Source organism: Oratosquilla oratoria, chromosome 2 (genome assembly GCF_046742065.1).
Source record: "Oratosquilla oratoria isolate Oo_2021 chromosome 2, ASM4674206v1, whole genome shotgun sequence".
Lineage (NCBI taxonomy): Eukaryota > Metazoa > Arthropoda > Malacostraca > Stomatopoda > Squillidae > Oratosquilla > Oratosquilla oratoria.
Window position 1 is genome coordinate 63,841,645 of NC_134778.1, and position 19,092 is coordinate 63,860,736.

The window sequence follows — 19,092 nt, forward strand, 5'->3', positions numbered from 1 at the left end:
AAGTTCCTTTCATTGTACATCATTCAAAGGATGCAGTTACATGCTACTACATCCTCAAGATTAAGCTGTAAGACCTGAAGAATATGTTATCAGAAGCTGAAGAACTTTATTGTGAAAGTTGAAAATGTGTTTCAAGAGCAAAAGACTTAAGTTTAACTTGCATATTTATATACAGTTTGCTCATCAGCAGCAACAAGACAAAATGTCCTGTAGCTTGGGGAAAGCCACACCTTCACAAGCAAAATACCACCAAGCCACAGTATGGACAAGATGGATTAATTATTAGTTTCTGCAGCTGAAACCGCACCCATGATGCTAGCTATTGCAGATGTAGGATTCAAGCATCACTTCTAGTAACCTGTAAGCAATACTAGGTGTACTTTCAACTATGTATGATTATACTCTGGTAGCAGAGGGAAAATTTTGGACTAATTTGGATATATGTATTTTTTAACCCTAGGTTTTGAGAACATCTATCTCAAGACATATATATATATATATATATATATATATATATATATATATATATATATATATATATATGTATATATATATATATATACACACACACACACACATTCATGGCTCAATGGTTTGGCAGCACTGTGCTTGAATGTTAAATCACCTTTCTGAGTTTAAGCTTTGTCCAGAGATGAAAATTTCAGCATCACTGTACTCTGAACAGAAACTTTTTTTCTGGTGGGCAAAGAGTTGAGTGTGTGTGTGTGTGTATTTACCTAAATGTATTTACCTAATTGAAGTATACAGGAAAGGAGCAATGCTCGTTGGGGCCCCATCTCCTATCCTCTAATTTTGTATCATACCTAGCCTCAAATTCATGTACAGTTCCAACTTAATCTATATCCTTGACTTCCAATTATCATATTTAGATTTGAGCTTGGGCTGTATCACATCCTAAGCTATTCCAAGTATTTATACAGCTATATGGACATTTGGTCTTTAATTTGCTCCCATGACATGTGTGCATGTGATTCACCATGGTTATGGATCACATGTTGGACTCATGATCAACAGCTATTTCCCTCCTGGAAGAGAGCTCAGAGTTCATATATGACTGATCTATGGGTAATGCTGTGACCTTACACACACACACACTCCCAACTAGTATTTTCTTCACCATTTCTTCTTCCAGGTATGTAAATGCCATTTTGATTGTTCTTATTAGATTATAAGTTTGTTGTATTACAGCTATTAGCCTTGAATAGAAACACATTAAGTTTGTGACGCATGATCGTCCTTGTCTCAATCCAAGTTGCCTTGGATTTAGCACATTGTTTTTTTCCAAATGTCTTACCCATCTACTTTTGATAATTCTTTCACAAATTTTTGCTATCATACTTGTTAGAGAGACCAGTCTATAGGTAGTAGGGTCCTCCTTGTTTCCTTCTTTGTATATTGGTACTATATTTGCTATTTTCCAATCTTTTGGAACTTTTCCCTCTTTCAATGAACTGTTTATTAGGCTATGTATTTTGTCTGTTAGTTCATTCCTGCATTCTCTCAAAATCCAGTTTGCTATTTCATCTGGTCCGTGCGATTTTCTGACATTGAGATTACTCAAGTGTTTCATTATTTCATTCCTTGATACTTCTATTTCTTTCATAGGGGGGACTTTCTCCTCCCATTCAATATCTCTAGGTTGTATGTTCTCCATTGTAAACACTAATTTAAATGTTTGTTCATAATTTCTGCCATTTCTATTTCCTTTGTGTATTCAACTCCTCCTTGTCGTAGTTTCTCTAATTCTTGTTTGTTTTTCAGTTTGTTGTTTACAAATCTGTAAAATAGTTTTGGTTGATCTTTACATTTTTCTATGACATCTTTTTCATATTTTCTCTTTTCTTCTGTGCACATTTGTACATATTCATTTCTATAACTAGTATATATTTTCCATTTTTCAGGTCTTTTGTCTTTTTTTCCATTTTATCCAAGCTTTAGCTCTTTAGTCTTTTAACTCCCTACATCTTTTGTTGTACCAGCACTTTACACATTCTTTTCCTTGCTTTTGTCTTGGGACATACATTTCCACTCCTTTATAAATTTTTGTCAAAATATTCCATTTCTCTTCTACTGTTGATTCCTCCTTATGTATTCTTGCCCAGTCTGCTTTTTGAAAAAAATTCTTTTATTCTATAAAAATTTGTTTTTTCATACCTCAATCTTCCCTTTCTATATTGTTCATTTTTTTCATGTATTTTTCCTCATTTAGTTCCAGTTCAACCAATATGTGGTCACTTTTACTTATTGATGTCTTACATTCAATCTTGTCCACTATTTCAGGTTCTGATGTGATTATTAGGTCCAGTCTCAATGGTTTTTCCTCATTTCTATACCTAGTATTCTCTTGAATCCATTGCATCATCGTATGTTCTATAATCATATCAAGTACTACATTTCCCCATAGGTCATCTCCACCCTTCACTGTTATCTCTTCCCAGCAGATTTCTTTACAACTAAAGTCACCCATTATAACTATTCCTCTATCTTCTATTATCTTATTTAGTGTTATCCTTGTGTCTTCTAACATATTTTTGTGTTCTTTCTCTTCCCACGAAGCCGTTTTAGGAGGCACATAATTTACTACAAACTTCCTGCTCTTCCCATCCTTGTCTTCCATTTCCATCATAATCATCTCTACTCTATTCTTTCCATATGTGACATTCCTCACATTTATATCCTTCTTAGTCAGGAACATAACTCCACCCCCTTGTTTTACCTCTGTTTCTAATCCAATAATTATATGCACCATGTCCTACACTGTTGGGTGGTAGTGGACCTTTCAATTTTGTCTCTACAATTCCCATTATGTCCGGCTGTTTTTCCTTCAGGTAGTCATTCAGTTCGTTCAAGCCTGTTATTAAGCCATCTATATTTGTGTAAGACACTTTTAATTTTCTGCTACTTCCATTGTGTTTTCTGTTTCCCTTCTGTTTTTCTCTGCTATGAACCATTTCCTCACTTTCATATTCACTACTCTCCAATAGAATTTCTCTTTTTCTGACTGACCTTTTCTCGTTTATTTTCCTTGGCTTCTAGTCTTTTTGTTTTCTCCTCCTCTCTTTCCTCTTTATTCATTTCTCTTTTTATCCATACCTGTTTATATTGTTCACTGTCTGCTAGTTTTCTTGTTTTTGCTAAGCTATTCTCTGCTGTTGTTTGTGACCTGAATTTAACGTCAATTGGTCTGGTCTTATCTGTATTGTATTTCCCTAGCCTATATATTTATTCTATTTCTTTCCCTGTTTCTGGTTCATCTTCTTTAACTACTTCTAATATCTTACTAACTTTTTCCTTTTCTTCCTTTACTCTTGTCATCCTATTTGGATTATACTTCTTTTCCATCCCTAATATGATTATTAATTTCTTTTTGTTTGCTAAGTCTCTTACTATATTCTCCTTCTCTCTCATCACTTTAATAATTGTGTCCTTGGATTGTTCTTTCATCTGTTGTTTTACTATATCTCTAAATTCAATTTTGTTGTCCTCTTGGACTTTTCTCCAACCCTGTACCTCTTTTGCTATGGACTCTTTATTCTCTTTATCATTCTTCTTTAATTCCTCATTCTCATCCTTTACTTCTTTTAACTGTCTTTTTAATTCTTCTATTTCTTTGTTTAGGTTTTGGTTCTCCTTTAGTTCTTCCAATTTATCAACGCTTTGTGTAATCCATGTAAATTCACTGAACCTAACCTCCCACTGTTCGTTGATTTTCTCTAGTTTTCCTCTAGACTTGCTAATCGGGGGAGGTTGTCATCTCCTCCCTCATTAAATCCATGGAAATAATCATTTTCACCTTCCATTGCCCTGCTCTTATCTATATTTCTAATTTTTTACATTTTTACTAAGCTCTTCTACCTCACCTCTATCGTCTGCGCACCTGTTGTTGACATTCCTTCTGACTTCTAGGGCCCGTTCGTCCCCTTCCTCATTTCCTTCCATTTTCTTCAGTAATCCCTCCCTTTCTCCTTTTTTTTTACCTTCCCACTGCACCACAAGCTTTCCCCTTCTCTACTAATGCAATACAAGTACTCCATCATCGTTGAGATCCACGAAATTTGAAGTTTTTCCTGGAATTCCAAACTTCACTGTCACTTTGACTGTCGTGTGTGTGTGTGTGTTTGTTTACCACTTTGTATCGTATGGATTTGTATCAATACTCATGAGGCCCCTATCTCTTTTCCTCCATTTCTCAAGCCTTGTTTTGAATTCTTTTATACCATTGGCTTGGGTTATATTTCATTAAACTTACTCCACAAGTCTACACTTCCATGTGGAAAGCTATACTTCCTGGCATCTTTTAATTTTTTTTAAGCTTTTTATTATGGCCTGTCAATTCTTCTCATACCAGTAATTCTTTTCTTTTCACATTCTCTAAACCTATTCCCAGTTTAAATGTCATTATCATACTGCCACTCTCTCTTGGCTCCAAAGAGTCCCAGTTTCTTCAATCACTCCTTACATTTCATGTTGTTTAGACCAGGATCATCTTGGTTGCTGCCTTTTATATTCTTTTTATTTTTCTTATATATTTTTTTCAAGTATGGGGACAACATCATCATTGCATATTCCAGTCTAAGCCATATCAAGCTTTCAATGATTTTCTCCCTCATGTCTTCATCCATGTAGTAAAATGCCATTCTTGTATGAAAGTGTGTGTGTTAGGTCACAATATTACCCACAGACTGGGCAATATTGAGCTCTGAACTCTAATTCAGGAGGGTAATAATTGATCATGAATCCAGTTTGTGATCCACAATGATAAAGCACACCCTTCATAACTTACCTCCATCACCCTGTAACACTTCCTTTCAGAAATACAAACACTGAGATCACTAAACAAACTTGGTATTTAATCTGATATCCTCAGGCATAAATACCCCAAGACGCACAAGAACAATACTAACTCACTTATACTTAAGTCATAATTCAGGAAAATAAAGGAAGGGGGGGGGGGCAGAGGAATGGAAAAAAATAACACATGCCCCAGATGCAGTCACCACACAAGTCACAAAACATTTTTTTCATACATTGCCCTACATATGTCCATTTCAGACAACACTACAAGATTTCCCTAGGTAACTGTGGGTTTTCGGGTCTCTTGCAAGAAACTCGATTGCACTGTATCTCACTGCCAATAATTCACCAGTGCTTCCATCCTTGTGGACAATATCTGCAAAAGACCCAAGGCTTGCAAATGCAAAGCAAAAAGTACACACTACATTTATCTGTAACTTTTGTTTGCATTGCCAGCACTAGAAATTGGGATAAGGGAAACAGATGAACAGAACAGAACAAAGCAACAATAAAACATAGCAAAGCATGTGCTCAGCACGTCTTTTACCTCTATTCACCAGTCTGTTACTAGTATTACCATTCTGTGTCTTTTCATCTGCTCCATTCATGAAAAGGTTGACGCAATGACATACTCAACTGCTAATGACCTAGACATGATGGATAACACTATATGAGCAGAAATAAGTCTTGCTAGTTTATTTATTGAACATGACCATCATGTAACTTGTCAAATAAATTCATTATGATTTTCAAACTGCACAGAAAATTAAATTAAATAAAATAAGATCAAGCAAATTAAAACGGATGACCCAACTCAGCAAAAACAAATTACATGGAAAACTAAGAGTATACAAATTTTCTGTTATCAGAGATGAAACAACTGATATTAGTGCATCAAAAAGTTATTGTATACTTAAAAAAATTATAATCTAGTGGCTTCTGAAACTGAATGAAGTTTGCTATATATTGCAAATGAGTATGACAGGTTGAACATGTGAAAATATGTACAGCATCCTGAGAACATATGTGGAGGACTGTCAGCTACCTTTATTAAATACAATTGGGTTTGTGTCTGATAGTGTGAACAATGTTTACCTATGAGTAACTATAATTCAGTTGCCAGTCACCTGAGAGCAGAAACTCCAGGTATTACAAAAGTTAAGTGCATTTGCCATGCCATACATTTATGTGTGTCACACTTATCCACAGCTCTATCTAGGTGTTGTGAAGATCTACTCAGAAACATGTAGATACATTTTTCACACTGTGCAAAGTGAATGCATGATTACACACCATTTCAAAATATCTGTGCCAGAAAAACACATAAATTAATTCACACATTTCAAATATGTTGGTAATGTCTGGATGTGGCTGTCCTATTCCTGTCATCAATTTCCAGCACCTCTATCCTTGGAGGCAATATTGCACTGAAGAGGGTGCCATAGAGATGGTAAAGAAGAGATTTTAGGAAGGTAGCAGAATAGAGGGATAGTAGAATTCAAAAGTTATTAGTTTTCTTTTTTATGAGAGTATTGTCTCTAATCATAAACGAATGCTAAGTGACCTGGTTTGTAAGAATGTCATGGAAGTTTGTTTAATACCAGTTGCACAAATTATGCAATCAATGTCCCACAGAGGCAGCCATAAAAACTATATATTATTAACAAGATTACCGAAGAACCCCAACACAACCTCTGCTGTGCTTGATCAATTTCTTGCCCTTCTCTGTTATAAATTTCTGAACCCAATATCAACAACCTGAATCTTCTTTTCCAGCAACAGGAACCAATGATTGCCATGCTACAAAAAACACAAGAAATATAATGATTTTTATCTTGAAGTTCTAAGAGGATATGTGAGAAGAGATGACTTGAATAAAGTACAGTAGTAGGAATAACTGCAATGTTTTTTATCCTGATGATTCTGCCATGTTTATCTCCATCCAATAGATCTACCTTGTCACAGAAATTTGCACTCTTATACAGTCATTTGAGTATAGAAAACAAATATTCTCTTTAATAGTATTTATCCCATTGTGATATACTAGGGTTAAACTCATGGGGTTCTATTTCTTTTTCTCCTTCATATCTAGATTTGAACTCATGCAAGGCCTTAGTATGGACTATACTAGCTTCTAAGCTATTCTAGGAACTGATTCATGTTCATGTTAAAACTTTCTTGACATCCTTTAGAATTTTGATTTATTTTCCATGACCTTGTGATTCTCCTGTTCCAGAACAAAAAAATTTCATTATCAATCCCACCTATTACATTAATTATCTAAACACTACTATTGTCACCTCTTTCTCTTCTTTTTCTTCAATAATGGCAGATCCACTGTTTTTAATTTTTCTTCACACTAACTGTGAGGTTGGAAACCAATTTGGTCACTGGATGACAGATAATGTTAAAAAATATATACAGACACTCCTCTACTTACGTTCATTCGTTTTACATTTTTTCGATTTTACGTTTGAACTGACTGTAAAAAAAAAATTGTAAAAAAAAAATTTTGAGTGAATTTTTTAGTTTAGCGCGCTCTCCGTAGTTCAAACGATACTTACGCATGACGCTGCGTCCATTGTTTACATGGCACAAACGACAGACTGAACGTGCCTTGCCTCATCATCCTCCTCCTCCTCCTCCTCCTCCACCATCTCAATTTATGTTGCTTGAATTTAGTTTATTTGAAATTAATGTTATTATTTTACAATGTTATGTGTATAATTAATGATTTAGGGGTGTTTTATAAGATACGGTAATAGAATTTACGGATGTATAGTACAGTAACAACTTACGTTCATTTTCAACTTACGTTCGGCCATTCAAAACGTAACTAAAACGTAAGTTGAGGAGCGTCTGTATATATATAGAAAATTTATAATTTCATGAAGATACTAAAGTGATTACAGGATCTTGATGAATAGAGGAATATTGAGAACCTAGAATTTCCACAGTATGTAAGAAATCCACCACCTTCCAGGTGGCAGTAAATGGAGTGAACATGAGGGGGCAACCAAGGATGAGATGGATCGATGGGGTGAAAGGAGCACTGAGTGAGAGGGGGAGTCTGTTGAGAAGGGAAGGGAGACGGCAGGAGATAAGCATGAGCGGAGAATGGCTGTGTATAGATAACACTGTGATGCAAGGAAGGGGGATGGGGGGTTAGGGAGTGGTTATGTATTTACCTAGTTGTATTTTATGGGAAGGGGAGCTATGCTCATGGTGTCCCGCCTTCATATCTTGTTTTATCTAGACTTTTTAAATTCGTGTATCATTTTTGCACACAACACATTTTCATCTAACTTGTTCCAAATGTCTATTACCCTGAGTGGGAAGCTGTTCTTTTTCAGGTCTCTTCTATAACTGTCTTTCTTGATTTTCTTTCCGTGTCCTCTTGTATCTCTACTATCCCATTTTATTAGATTCTCTCTATCAATAGTTTCTATGCCTTTCATGATTCTATAAATAGTTATCAAGTCTCCTCTCTCTCTCTTCTTTGCTCTAATGTCTGTAGCTCAAGTTTTGCTAGTCTCTCCTCATATGATAATTCTGAGAGTGTTGGTGCCAATTTCATAATTGCTCTTTGTATTCTTTCAAGTTTTGTTATACATTTTTTTGTACTTGGTGACCATGTCATCGCTGCATGTGTGAATGATATTTTGATGCAGTGCAAACAAGGAGGTGGTGAGAGGGTTGCTGATTAAGTGAAGCAGCTTTGCTGTGGATGTGCTGTGTCTTGCTACATTGCCCCTGACCCAGAGCAGTGGGTGGGATACAGGAATGACCCATTATCCATGAGAAGCTAAGATGAGAGTGGGGGAGGGGTGGTGGATAGGAGTGGAATGGGTGGGGTTAAGTATATGCCTTTTGACTTTGCCTATTTCCTTGGTAAGGAGGAAAAAGCTCTTAGTATAAAGATAGATATAAGAAAAATTCTATTCCAAAAATATCCATAAAGGAATATAATGTAAGAAAAATTATTTTAGTGGGGCATATTGTAAAGAATTTCTATGATTAACTCCTACAGTTCACTTTTTCTTACATCCAACATGGATGGAGAAAGAACATTTTCTAAAGTTTTCAAAATGATCAAAATGACAGATATTAGGTGACTTCTCACAGAAACAATGACATCATTATCATAATTGAAAAAGTTGAAAGAGAGGGTGGTTATGCAAACTGTTGGTGTCGCCTCTTGAAGGCATGAATTGTTTGTATCTTGTGATAAGAGCCTGCAACCATTCTGATATTGTTCACACAGCCCAACATTTATTTCAGACAATATTAAGTCTTCTCTGAATTACCTGTATGCCAACCTGGTGGCTGTGATCAGATATCTCAGGGTTGTAGGACTTCTGTAAGACTACAAATTGACGGATTGATTGTACATACATGCATATACCAAGGGCTTTTTCACCCTTACAAGGGAGGTAGTCAAAGTCAAAAGGCATGATTCAACTCCCACCCATTTCATCCCCAACCACTCCACTCCCATTCACCACCCTTTCCTCCCTCTTTTCTTGGCTCCTCTTGGATGATGGGTCATCTCTGCATCTTGCCCATTGCCCTGGGTCAGATGCAATCCAGCAAGACACAGCACATCCACAACAAGGCCACTTCATTTAATCAGTGACCCCCCCCTCTCTCTGTCCCCTCATGCAGAAAAAGAAAAGAAGGGGAGAAAGCCCTTCAGGCTGTGTCAAAATATCATCCACACTAGGTAAATACATAACCACTCCTTAACCCCCCATCCCCCACCCACTCCCATGTATAACAGCATCATCCATACACAACCATTCTCCACTAACCCCTGTCTTCTGTTTTCTCCTTTCCTTCCTCGACAGACATCCCCCCTCTTTCTCAATACCCCTTTTACCCCATCCATCCATCTCATCCTTGGTCTCCCCCTCCTGTTCACTCCATCCACCCCTCTATCTTCACTCATTCTTTCTATGTGTCCAAACTATCCCAATACTCTCTCATCAGTCCTATCTTCCAACTCCTTTTCCATACCCACTCTGTTCCTCACCTCATTTCTCATTCTATTCAGCCCAATAGCCCCTACCATACTTCTCGGACATTTCATCTCAAACACGTGTAAACTTTTCTTCTCTTATGCTCCATGTTTCTGCCCCATACAGTGCTGTCAGTATAATCACCCTTTCATACAATCTCCTCGTAGCATCCATTCCCAAATGTCTATTTCTCAGTACACTTTTTAATCCCCACAAGATATTTACTTGCTTCTCTCAATCTAAATTCTACCTCCACCTCCTTTCTTTCCTTTCCCGCCACATACACCCCCAAATATCTTAACCTATCTACTTCTTCCAGCCTCTTTCCCTTAATACTCACTTCCAATTTACTGCCATCCTCTCCCCTTGTACATCTCATCAACTTCCTCCTCACACACACCTTCCCAAACTCCATCACTTCTTTAATCCTTCCTCTGATCTCACTACAAGCAAAGTGTTATCACCAAACAACAACTGGCTCACCTCTAATTTTTCTCCATTTTCTTTAACCATCTTTACCCTGCCCATTACTCTTGCATTTACCTCCCACACAACCCTGTCCATGTGCACATTGAACAGTCATGGCGACATGACACATCCCTGGCAGAGTCCCACCTTTACCTCAAACCACTCAATCTCTCCTTTTCTAATTTTAACATACATACATACATACATACAAAGGATTACAAAGGATTACAAAGGCGGAGCATGCCGACAGGAGACCTTTTGATCCATATCTAGGTCGGATGCAAAAAAAAAAAAAAAAATCATATTAATAATAAATAAAAGCTATAATAATGTAAATAACAAATAAAATACATAAATAAATGCATAGGTATAGTTGAATAACAAACAGGTAAATACTAAATGATAATAAATTGACATATAACTAATAATAAATGAAAATCAGACAGACAAATTATAACAAAACAAAAACAAATAATATAACATAAATTATAATCATTACAGCATCTTACTTAGGTATTTATCTAAATGATTCTTAAAGCTTCGAACTGAACTACATTGCACTACCTGTGCAGGAAGTTTATTCCATTCATTAACTACACGGTTGGCAAAGTTGTTTCTACCTACTTCCAAATTGAATCTATTTCTGGACAGTTTGAGACCATTGTTTCTTGTCGGATTCTCATTCAATGTGAAAATTTTGTCACTTTTGATGTTGTCAATTCCCTTTAAAATCTTAAAGACCTGTATCAAGTCACCTCTGAGTCTACGCTTTTTTTAGGGTAAACAGATTCATGTGCATAAGTCGATTTTCGTATGATTTATTTTTTATATTTGGAATCAGTTTTGTGGCTCGCCGTTGTACTTTTTCCATATACCAAAGGCTTTTTCCCCCTTACATGGGGGGTAGCCAAAAAGATAAAGGCATAGAAATCACTCCCACCCATTTCATTTCCCATATATTCCACTCCCCTCCACCCTCCTTCCTATCTTGGCACCTCCTGACTCCCATAAAAACACTTGACTGCTCTTAACAGCTTTCCTCCTATCTCATATATCTCCAAAAATTCCCACAGTGCCTTCCTGTCTTACCAAGTCATAAGCCTTTTCCAAATCCATAAAGGCCCAAAAAACATCCTTATCCTTTGCTAAAGCTTTCTCACATATCTATCTTGCCACAAAAATCTGATCCATGCAACCCCAACCTTTCCTAAACCCACTCTGTTCCTCACCAATTACTCCCTCGGTTTCTCTCCTGATCTTCCCAATGAAAACTCTCCCATAAGCCTTCCTAACTATACTCAACAAACTGATCCCTATGAAACTATTACACTCACGTTTGTCCCCTTTCCCTTGTAAAGTGGAACTATACAAGCACCCCTCCATTCCTTCAGCACTCTACCCTCCTTTAGACACACATTAAATAATCCCACCAGCCAGTCCACCATCACTATACCTCTCTTAGTAATTGTATTGGAGGAAAATTAGTCAAAGTCAAAGTTGACAGAGATCTTAGTCCCAGTCAGGAGACTAAGTACCAACCATTTAGGTCTAAACCTCTAAATGGAGGTGAGAGTCTTAATAGATTGCAACAATGGACAGTAGGGAGATGATCCTCTCCAGAATTCATTTCACAACCATCCATGTACTGGTTCTCATCACTGATCCTTGGCAAATCAAGAATTATGTCATTACAGTGGTGTGTCTTGCAATTTTTCTCTAGTAATTCTATACCTTAAATGGGTTGTGACACTTGCTTTGTTCAGTCCTCTTTGTCCACTTTTGTGGTATCCCAAGTACATGCTTCATTTTTTAGGGTGTAAATATACATGTGTTGTTACTGAGAAGCAATGTTCCCTCTAAAATGTGCATGTGTGCATACATACATTTTACAGCTAGTACACAAAGGAAAATGTGTGCACACAAGGTTTTCAAGATGGACCTGATTTTTTCAAATCAATCATATCTTCATAATGATAAATTCAAAAGATGATAACTTCAATTACACCATAAATCTTAAATGATACACACTTGATAACTGCGTGCACCTGTTTAGTGGTCAATATGACATTTGAGCAATAATCGCTCAAATGGGTGCGCACAAATACTTTGCAAAGGATGACAAAAATTTGCACGCAAGCAAATTTCTGTACACACCCCAAACATAAAAATAGAGGGAACATTGCTAACAAGTATGCTCATATTATTTATGACAAATATATACATACCCCAGTATGTACACCAGAATACCTTTTACCTTTTATAAGACTTGTGGCTGAGTCAAAGCATACAATCACCCTACACTCATCCCACACCCATTCACAAAATATACAATGATATATACAGTAATACATACATATATAATGATAGCTGTTGCCTAGCATTTCACTGAACGGGAACCCACAACCTCATTGTTGCTGCCAATGGCAATCAGACTCTTCCACAGACCTCTGAGAATTTCTGGATTATTATTTGTGTTGTATTAGTGTGTGGCTTATGATAGTAGAAGGAGGAGAACAGTGACCATTTATCACCTCTCCTTATGTGAAAAGATGACAGAGATCTTGTGCCCAATCTAAATACCAAATGTCAGCCCTTTGAAGCTGTGCTTCCAAATGAATGTGAGTGTATTGATGAGTTTTGAAGATGAGTGGTAGATGATTATCTCTGACATCAATCTTGCAGAACCACCACTAGTAGATATCTGTCATTGATCCCTGACAGATATGAAAATGTTACCAGTGAGAGTCATGCTAATTATGCTAATATTTATGTTATATAAGCATAAGTACAGATGAAGAATATGCTTAACCTCTAAAAAAGTGTGTTCATTATTGTAAGTAAAGCTGTGGCGTATGTATATTATGTCATGAAGAGCATTTAGAACTCTGTGCAAAGTATGAAACCCATGCACAGAAGCCAATTTGTGAATTACATATCATTTGTCACTCCAAAACAGGTTGCATATGATGATTTGACACGTGAAAATGTTGCCCACTCAAGTCATCAAGATCTCCATGAAGGTTTAGCAGTAAGTGGCATTATCTCTTGCAGTGTTGATGCTGTTGTAAATGTTACATATAATTCATGCATATGACAAGAAGAAGACATGCGAAGTCGCCAAAGGACCTCGAACACGTCACAAATACCTGTAGCAGTTGTTGCTGAATCTGTTGTAGGACGAGAGTGCAATAAGAGACCCCCAGCACGGGCCAAGGGAGAAGAAGATCTGGATAGCCGCTTCGCCCCAAACCTGGTAGGGAAAAGTCAGGGTACAGATTGAGGAGTTAGTGTGCTTAATGTTGGCTTAGTTCTTGGAGGCCTACCTGAAGCAGTTGTTGCTGAACTTGTTATATGAGGCGAGTGTGATGAGACCACCCCAGCAAGGAGACAAGCTGAAGAAGATCTGGATGGCAGCATCTCCCCAAACCTGATAAGGAAGGAGAGATGAAGATATGGAGGACTGTATAAGGCTAAAGCCTGTCTGCTCAGTGTAGGCAAGAACAGCATGACTATGGCCTTGGTTGCTCACTCTTGTTCTTGAAAAGGCTTCTGGTGGTGGCTATCCATATAGTGATAGTCTATCCATAAATGTGGCAAAGCTCAGTCTGGTCTACAAGAAGCAGTGAATGAAGAAACTGAACAAGAAAAGTAGGCCTGTGAAAGGTGTTTTCTGATACCTTTTCCAAAATTTGAGGGAAAAGGTTTACAGGATTGCTTTACATTTTATGGTGTAAGGTAAGAATCCAGCTACTATATAACTAGAATTAAATTTGTCATTCTTTTGGAATTTTGTAAATCCTGAAGTTCACCTCAGTGTAACATTACCTTATACATTAAATGCATGCAATTACTTCTTTACAGAATTACATAATTACTTTTTGGTTAATTTCTTTCATTACCACAACAACTTTTGGAAAAAAAAATGCAAGCAAATTCCTCCTCAAATTTGTTTGAGTATCAGAATCTGGTTTAAAATAAAATCAGAAGTAAGAATTAAGAATATAGATAAAGAAGGATGCTGTTGCAATACTTTCACATCAGCATGAAGTCCATAGAAAGAGACAAAACAGAAAACAAACAAGAGTAAAAGACATGTTACAAAGGCAGAGAGAGATTAAAGTAAGATTATGAAAAGAATTTGGCTAATTTCATCCTTGTTGGCTTAGAAATATTTAGTGTCGCTTGTTGACAGGCATTTGCCTCATCACTTGAATCTTCTCTGTTTATGACAAACAAATGATTGTCACATACATACACAGCTTTGACCTTAGCTTTTCATTTGATCACCATGACTAAGGTGTTGCCCAGCATATGTCAAAAAATCTTCTTTGTTTCTTGAATGTTGCTATAAACATCTTTGTCCATATATCAAAATAAGTCATCTCCTACTGACTAGCTCACTCTCTTTCCCAAAGAGATTGTGGATTAAGGCACAGCAGGGTTTGGCCCTCAGGGTAAACTTGATTCGATGCAACTTGTCACTTGCGGGGTGGTTGGATGATGTGATGTTAAAAACAGTGATGCTATAACAAACAATTTTACATGAAAAACAATAAACATAATGACATGCACGAGTACATTAACCCTTTTGCTCTAGATTGAGTTCCTGCCATACAAATAAAATCACCTGGCAGCAATCACTATTAAAGCCCAAGTTGTAAAATACATAAAAATTATTCAGAGATGATTTAACCCTTTGTTGTAGATTGGCTTTCCCTAAGCTGAATAAAATCACCTTAGCAGGTAGAGTAAAATATATGAATCATGAAATACTGCAAAAGAGTTAATGAAAAAAGGAAAAAATATGTGTGGCATATCTGTATAAATAAAGAAAGCCTTTGACCAGCAGCTCCCAAGCATCATAAGCATAAGTCCCATACATTTCTGAAGGTTCGTGCTCTTCATTTCTAAAATATGAGAGTACAGCCCTTTGACAATATAAAAGTTTCCTCTTTCATCAACATCAGATACAATAATAGCTTTGAAATCCTACACATATTTTTTTCTCAACCTGTACTCCAGATTCTAGTTGAGATCTGCTGATCAAAAAGAAAATCATATGGGTTTTGGCAAGTACTGTACTGTTGAATTAAAGTCAGATATATGATATTAAACATTACATGTGCTCCCTAACACTGTTTGAAACTGGTGTGCCAAAGGACATCTGCCTGTTATATTTTCTGCATTAAAAATTAAGTGAAAAAGTGGCATAAGCTGATCTACCATAAAAAGACTTTGTATCACATAACTGTATCACATAAACTAATTGTTTAGCTTATATCAAAATTGAGCAAATGAATATGAAATTCTGTTGTGCAATAATGATAAGCTCTAATTAGTACTGCATAACTGTTTTGAATGATAACATTGTAAAGCTTTATTCTTAAATAATATAATATCAAGACATTCAAAAGCAATATTTTATAGCAGTGATGCGTGTATACACCTATAGCTTTGACATAACTGTAATAGCACTTTATTTTGCTGTACAGTATCATGTGGAGTGCATAGGCTTGCGAAATAATCTAAATTTATGGTTTAGCCTGCAACAGTTTTTTCAATTAGAAATTATATAAAATTAATTTTATTTCACAATTCAATCACTTGAGAAGTAAGACACTGTGGCAGTATCAAGAATAGAATAATAATGTGGTGGAATTTAAATTATATCCGGATGAGTGCAACTTAGGCAATAGTTTCTTTCTGTTGTATATTTTGTAATCGACCTACAAAAAAAGCATTTTAGCATCACATTTTGTATTTATATCTTGTTCTGATTAACTTTTCAATATTTCATGCACATATCAGCAGTATTTCTACTATTCATTTAAGAGATGCAATGATAAACAAGAAACAGATAATTACAAAGCTACTGCTGATTATAAAGAAATCATTACTAATGTCATTGTGAACTTGAATTTATGGATTATTTCATCTGTCTTCATTTAAGGGGATCGTCCATTAGAAAATCGAACTTTTTTATTTTGGGGTGAAAGTGGCTGAGATTTTTTTCCTAGTAACTGTCTTGTCTCAGAGAATATACCACTGAGTTTTCATGTCATTTATCCTTATACTTTTTTTTTTATAATTTGTTTTGTTTTTTTTGAGGGGTAATTTATGAAAATTTTGAAATTGATTCAGAGGATAGACCTTTGACTGGATATTGATTATTTTTTGTCTTTATAATGGGATAAGATAGATGAAGAAACGGAGGCAGAATTATGATGTTCTGATCAATCTGTTACAAGAAAAAAAAATTCAAAGTAAGTTGATGAAAAAAGCCAAAAAAAACAAAATGTATATATGAAAAAATCCTACTAGTCCTTGACAGAAGGACATAAATCTGCCTCCAAATGTTCTCCCAATTATGCTGAATCCAAAAAGGATTTGCAGTTGAAAATCAGTGAAGGCGTTTTGGATGTGAATCAAATTAAATGTGCAAAAATCAAGTTTTTCTGGAATGAGTGTCAAAGTTTTTTTGTTCATGGTTACTGGTCCCCTTTCATTATTTATGATGTTATGGTGTTGAAAGGGTATCAAAGGCACCACCCTACTCTTTGTTGCCAGTTTTTGATCAATTATAGGTTTATATGATGAATCCAGTTAGTATCCACCAGGGTTATATTGCACTTTTCCTTTTCTTGGCACGATGCATCTTTGGCAACAGACGATCTTTATCTGCCATCCTAAGCTGTTTTATGGCATCACTGGTTGTTGTCCCTCTTGCTGATGGCATATATGCAAGTTGTTGTTGTTGTTGTCGTTCCCTAGACTGTCTGTCCGAGCAGTCCCGTCTCCCCAAGGAAGGCCACAGCCGAAACTGGGTTTTCCCACAAATCCTTTATAGAGTGTATGTTGTGTTGTTTGCGTGCATGATTGTGTATAATGCAGTCTTCCATTATGTGTTGTAAGAGTTGGGGGCCAATCAGCAGCAACCACCCCTGGCCATCAGCTCTACGCAGATGGCACCGATCCCCAAGGAGGAGCTACGCCTACCTGGGGGAGTACCACAATATATGCAAGTTCATAACTGTGATCGCAATTTCTTCTTAGAAATCTTCGGCATCTTCAGAGTCAATAAAAGTACTTGAAACAACGAGAAAATAGTACGTCTCACTAACTTGAAAGACAAGCAATGAATAAGTCACGTTCACATACTGTACAACAGTATGCTAAGCAGTCAGGTCCCTATTGCCATATCGTATGCTATTATCATACAAAAGCATAAATATTGTGCAAAATACGCAGCTTTTGTTAGCAAATATATGTAACAACAGAAAACGTGATATTCAGTACACAGTGCACATGACCCAGCCATACAGGGGGGGTGGGGGTGTTACTGTATTATATATTTTTTAGATAGTAAAAATCAGGCTACAACATCCATACTCGGTCACGAGATAGCTAATGAGTAACACTTTTAGAGGAAATATTTTCAGAATTTCGTTTTTTTTTTTTTCGTGATTTTCTGATGGGCAATTCATACTGAACGATATGCAGTCAGATCCTTGTTGCCATATCGTATGCTATTATTTATCATACAAAAGCATAGATATTGTGCAAAATACACAGCTTTTGTTAGCAAATATATGTAACAACAGAAAACGTAATATGCAGTACGCAGCGTACACGACCTAGCCACAGTAGGGTGGGGGGTACTGTATTATATATTTTTTTAGATAGTAAAAATCAAGATACAGCTTCCATACTCAGCCACGAGATAGCTTATGAGCAACCCTTTTAGAGGAAATATTTTCAGAATTTCGTATTTTTTTGTATTTTTTCGTGATTTTCTGATGGACGATCCCCTTAAGCCACTTTAGTTTAACATCAAAGAAAGTAGCATAGTTTTCCTATTCAGTTTTAGGACTAAATCTTTAGCACACATTTTAAGGTTTCTTAGAATTCCTAATGTTATGTGTTGATTTATAAATGTTTAAAACATTGGATTGTATGTTGCTGAATTGATGATTTTGTCACTCATGCCAAAATGCAATCACAAATATTTGTATACATGCAAACACTTCCACAATTAAAAATCTGACTTGGGAATAAACACACTTGCTCAAGTTTGCAAAAATCATTTATCCAAAAGTTGCACATTTGCACATATGCATACTTGCAGGCACACATACTTGCCCCCACAGGTGCATTAACTCACACTGATGCTGAAGATCTTGTCCCAGTCTGGTGTGAGGTAGAAAGTGATCCCATCCATATAGCCTGGAAGTGTGGTAGCCCTCACCAGAAGCACCACCAAGATTAGGTAAGGAAAAGTAGCTGTGAAGTACACTGCCTGCAATATATCAGTAGTAATGATGGCACCACTTGTAAAATATGACAAAGAAATAAAAATTACATCTATAATATAAAGAGTATTCATGTCCTCACCTGTCAAGGCCTTTCATGATTTTTGGGAAAATCAAGGTACAATAAATGAATATACAATAATGTTAACAAAAGTGGATAGAAAGATCTTGGCATGATTATCAGTGATGATCTCAAATCATTTAAGCAATGTATTTCTGCCTCAGAGAAGGCAAATAAGATTCTAAGATTGGTTGTGCAATCTCTTGATTTTAAAAGTCCATCCATCATTATCAAGCTATATAAATTGTTAGTTCTTTCATATTTGGAATATACTGTACCCATATGGTCATTGAATCTCATTAAAGACATTGACAGATTGGAAAAAGTACAATGGGGAGCCACAAAACTGATTCCAAATATCAGAAATAAATCATAAGAAAATTTACTAAAACACACGAATCTATTTTCCCTATGAAAACAT

General features: G+C 36.2%; 1 protein-coding gene across 4 annotated transcripts in view; it reads right to left on the bottom strand.

Moving 5' to 3' along the window:
- The window catches only part of LOC143039551 (sodium- and chloride-dependent glycine transporter 1-like), a 140,610-nt gene that overhangs the window by 11,616 nt on the left and 109,902 nt on the right, over positions 1 to 19,092 (bottom strand). For 3 of the 4 annotated variants that reach the window (XM_076209776.1, XM_076209768.1, XM_076209749.1), the window contains 2 exons: positions 18,463 to 18,597; positions 13,448 to 13,551 (listed from right to left, as the gene is read on the bottom strand). In XM_076209776.1, coding sequence (XP_076065891.1) covers positions 13,448 to 13,551; positions 18,463 to 18,597 — 239 coding nt within the window. Of the gene's footprint in view, positions 1 to 13,447; positions 13,552 to 13,624; positions 13,729 to 18,462; positions 18,598 to 19,092 lie in introns of all 4 variants that reach the window. The other variant, XM_076209758.1, reaches the window with a different exon arrangement.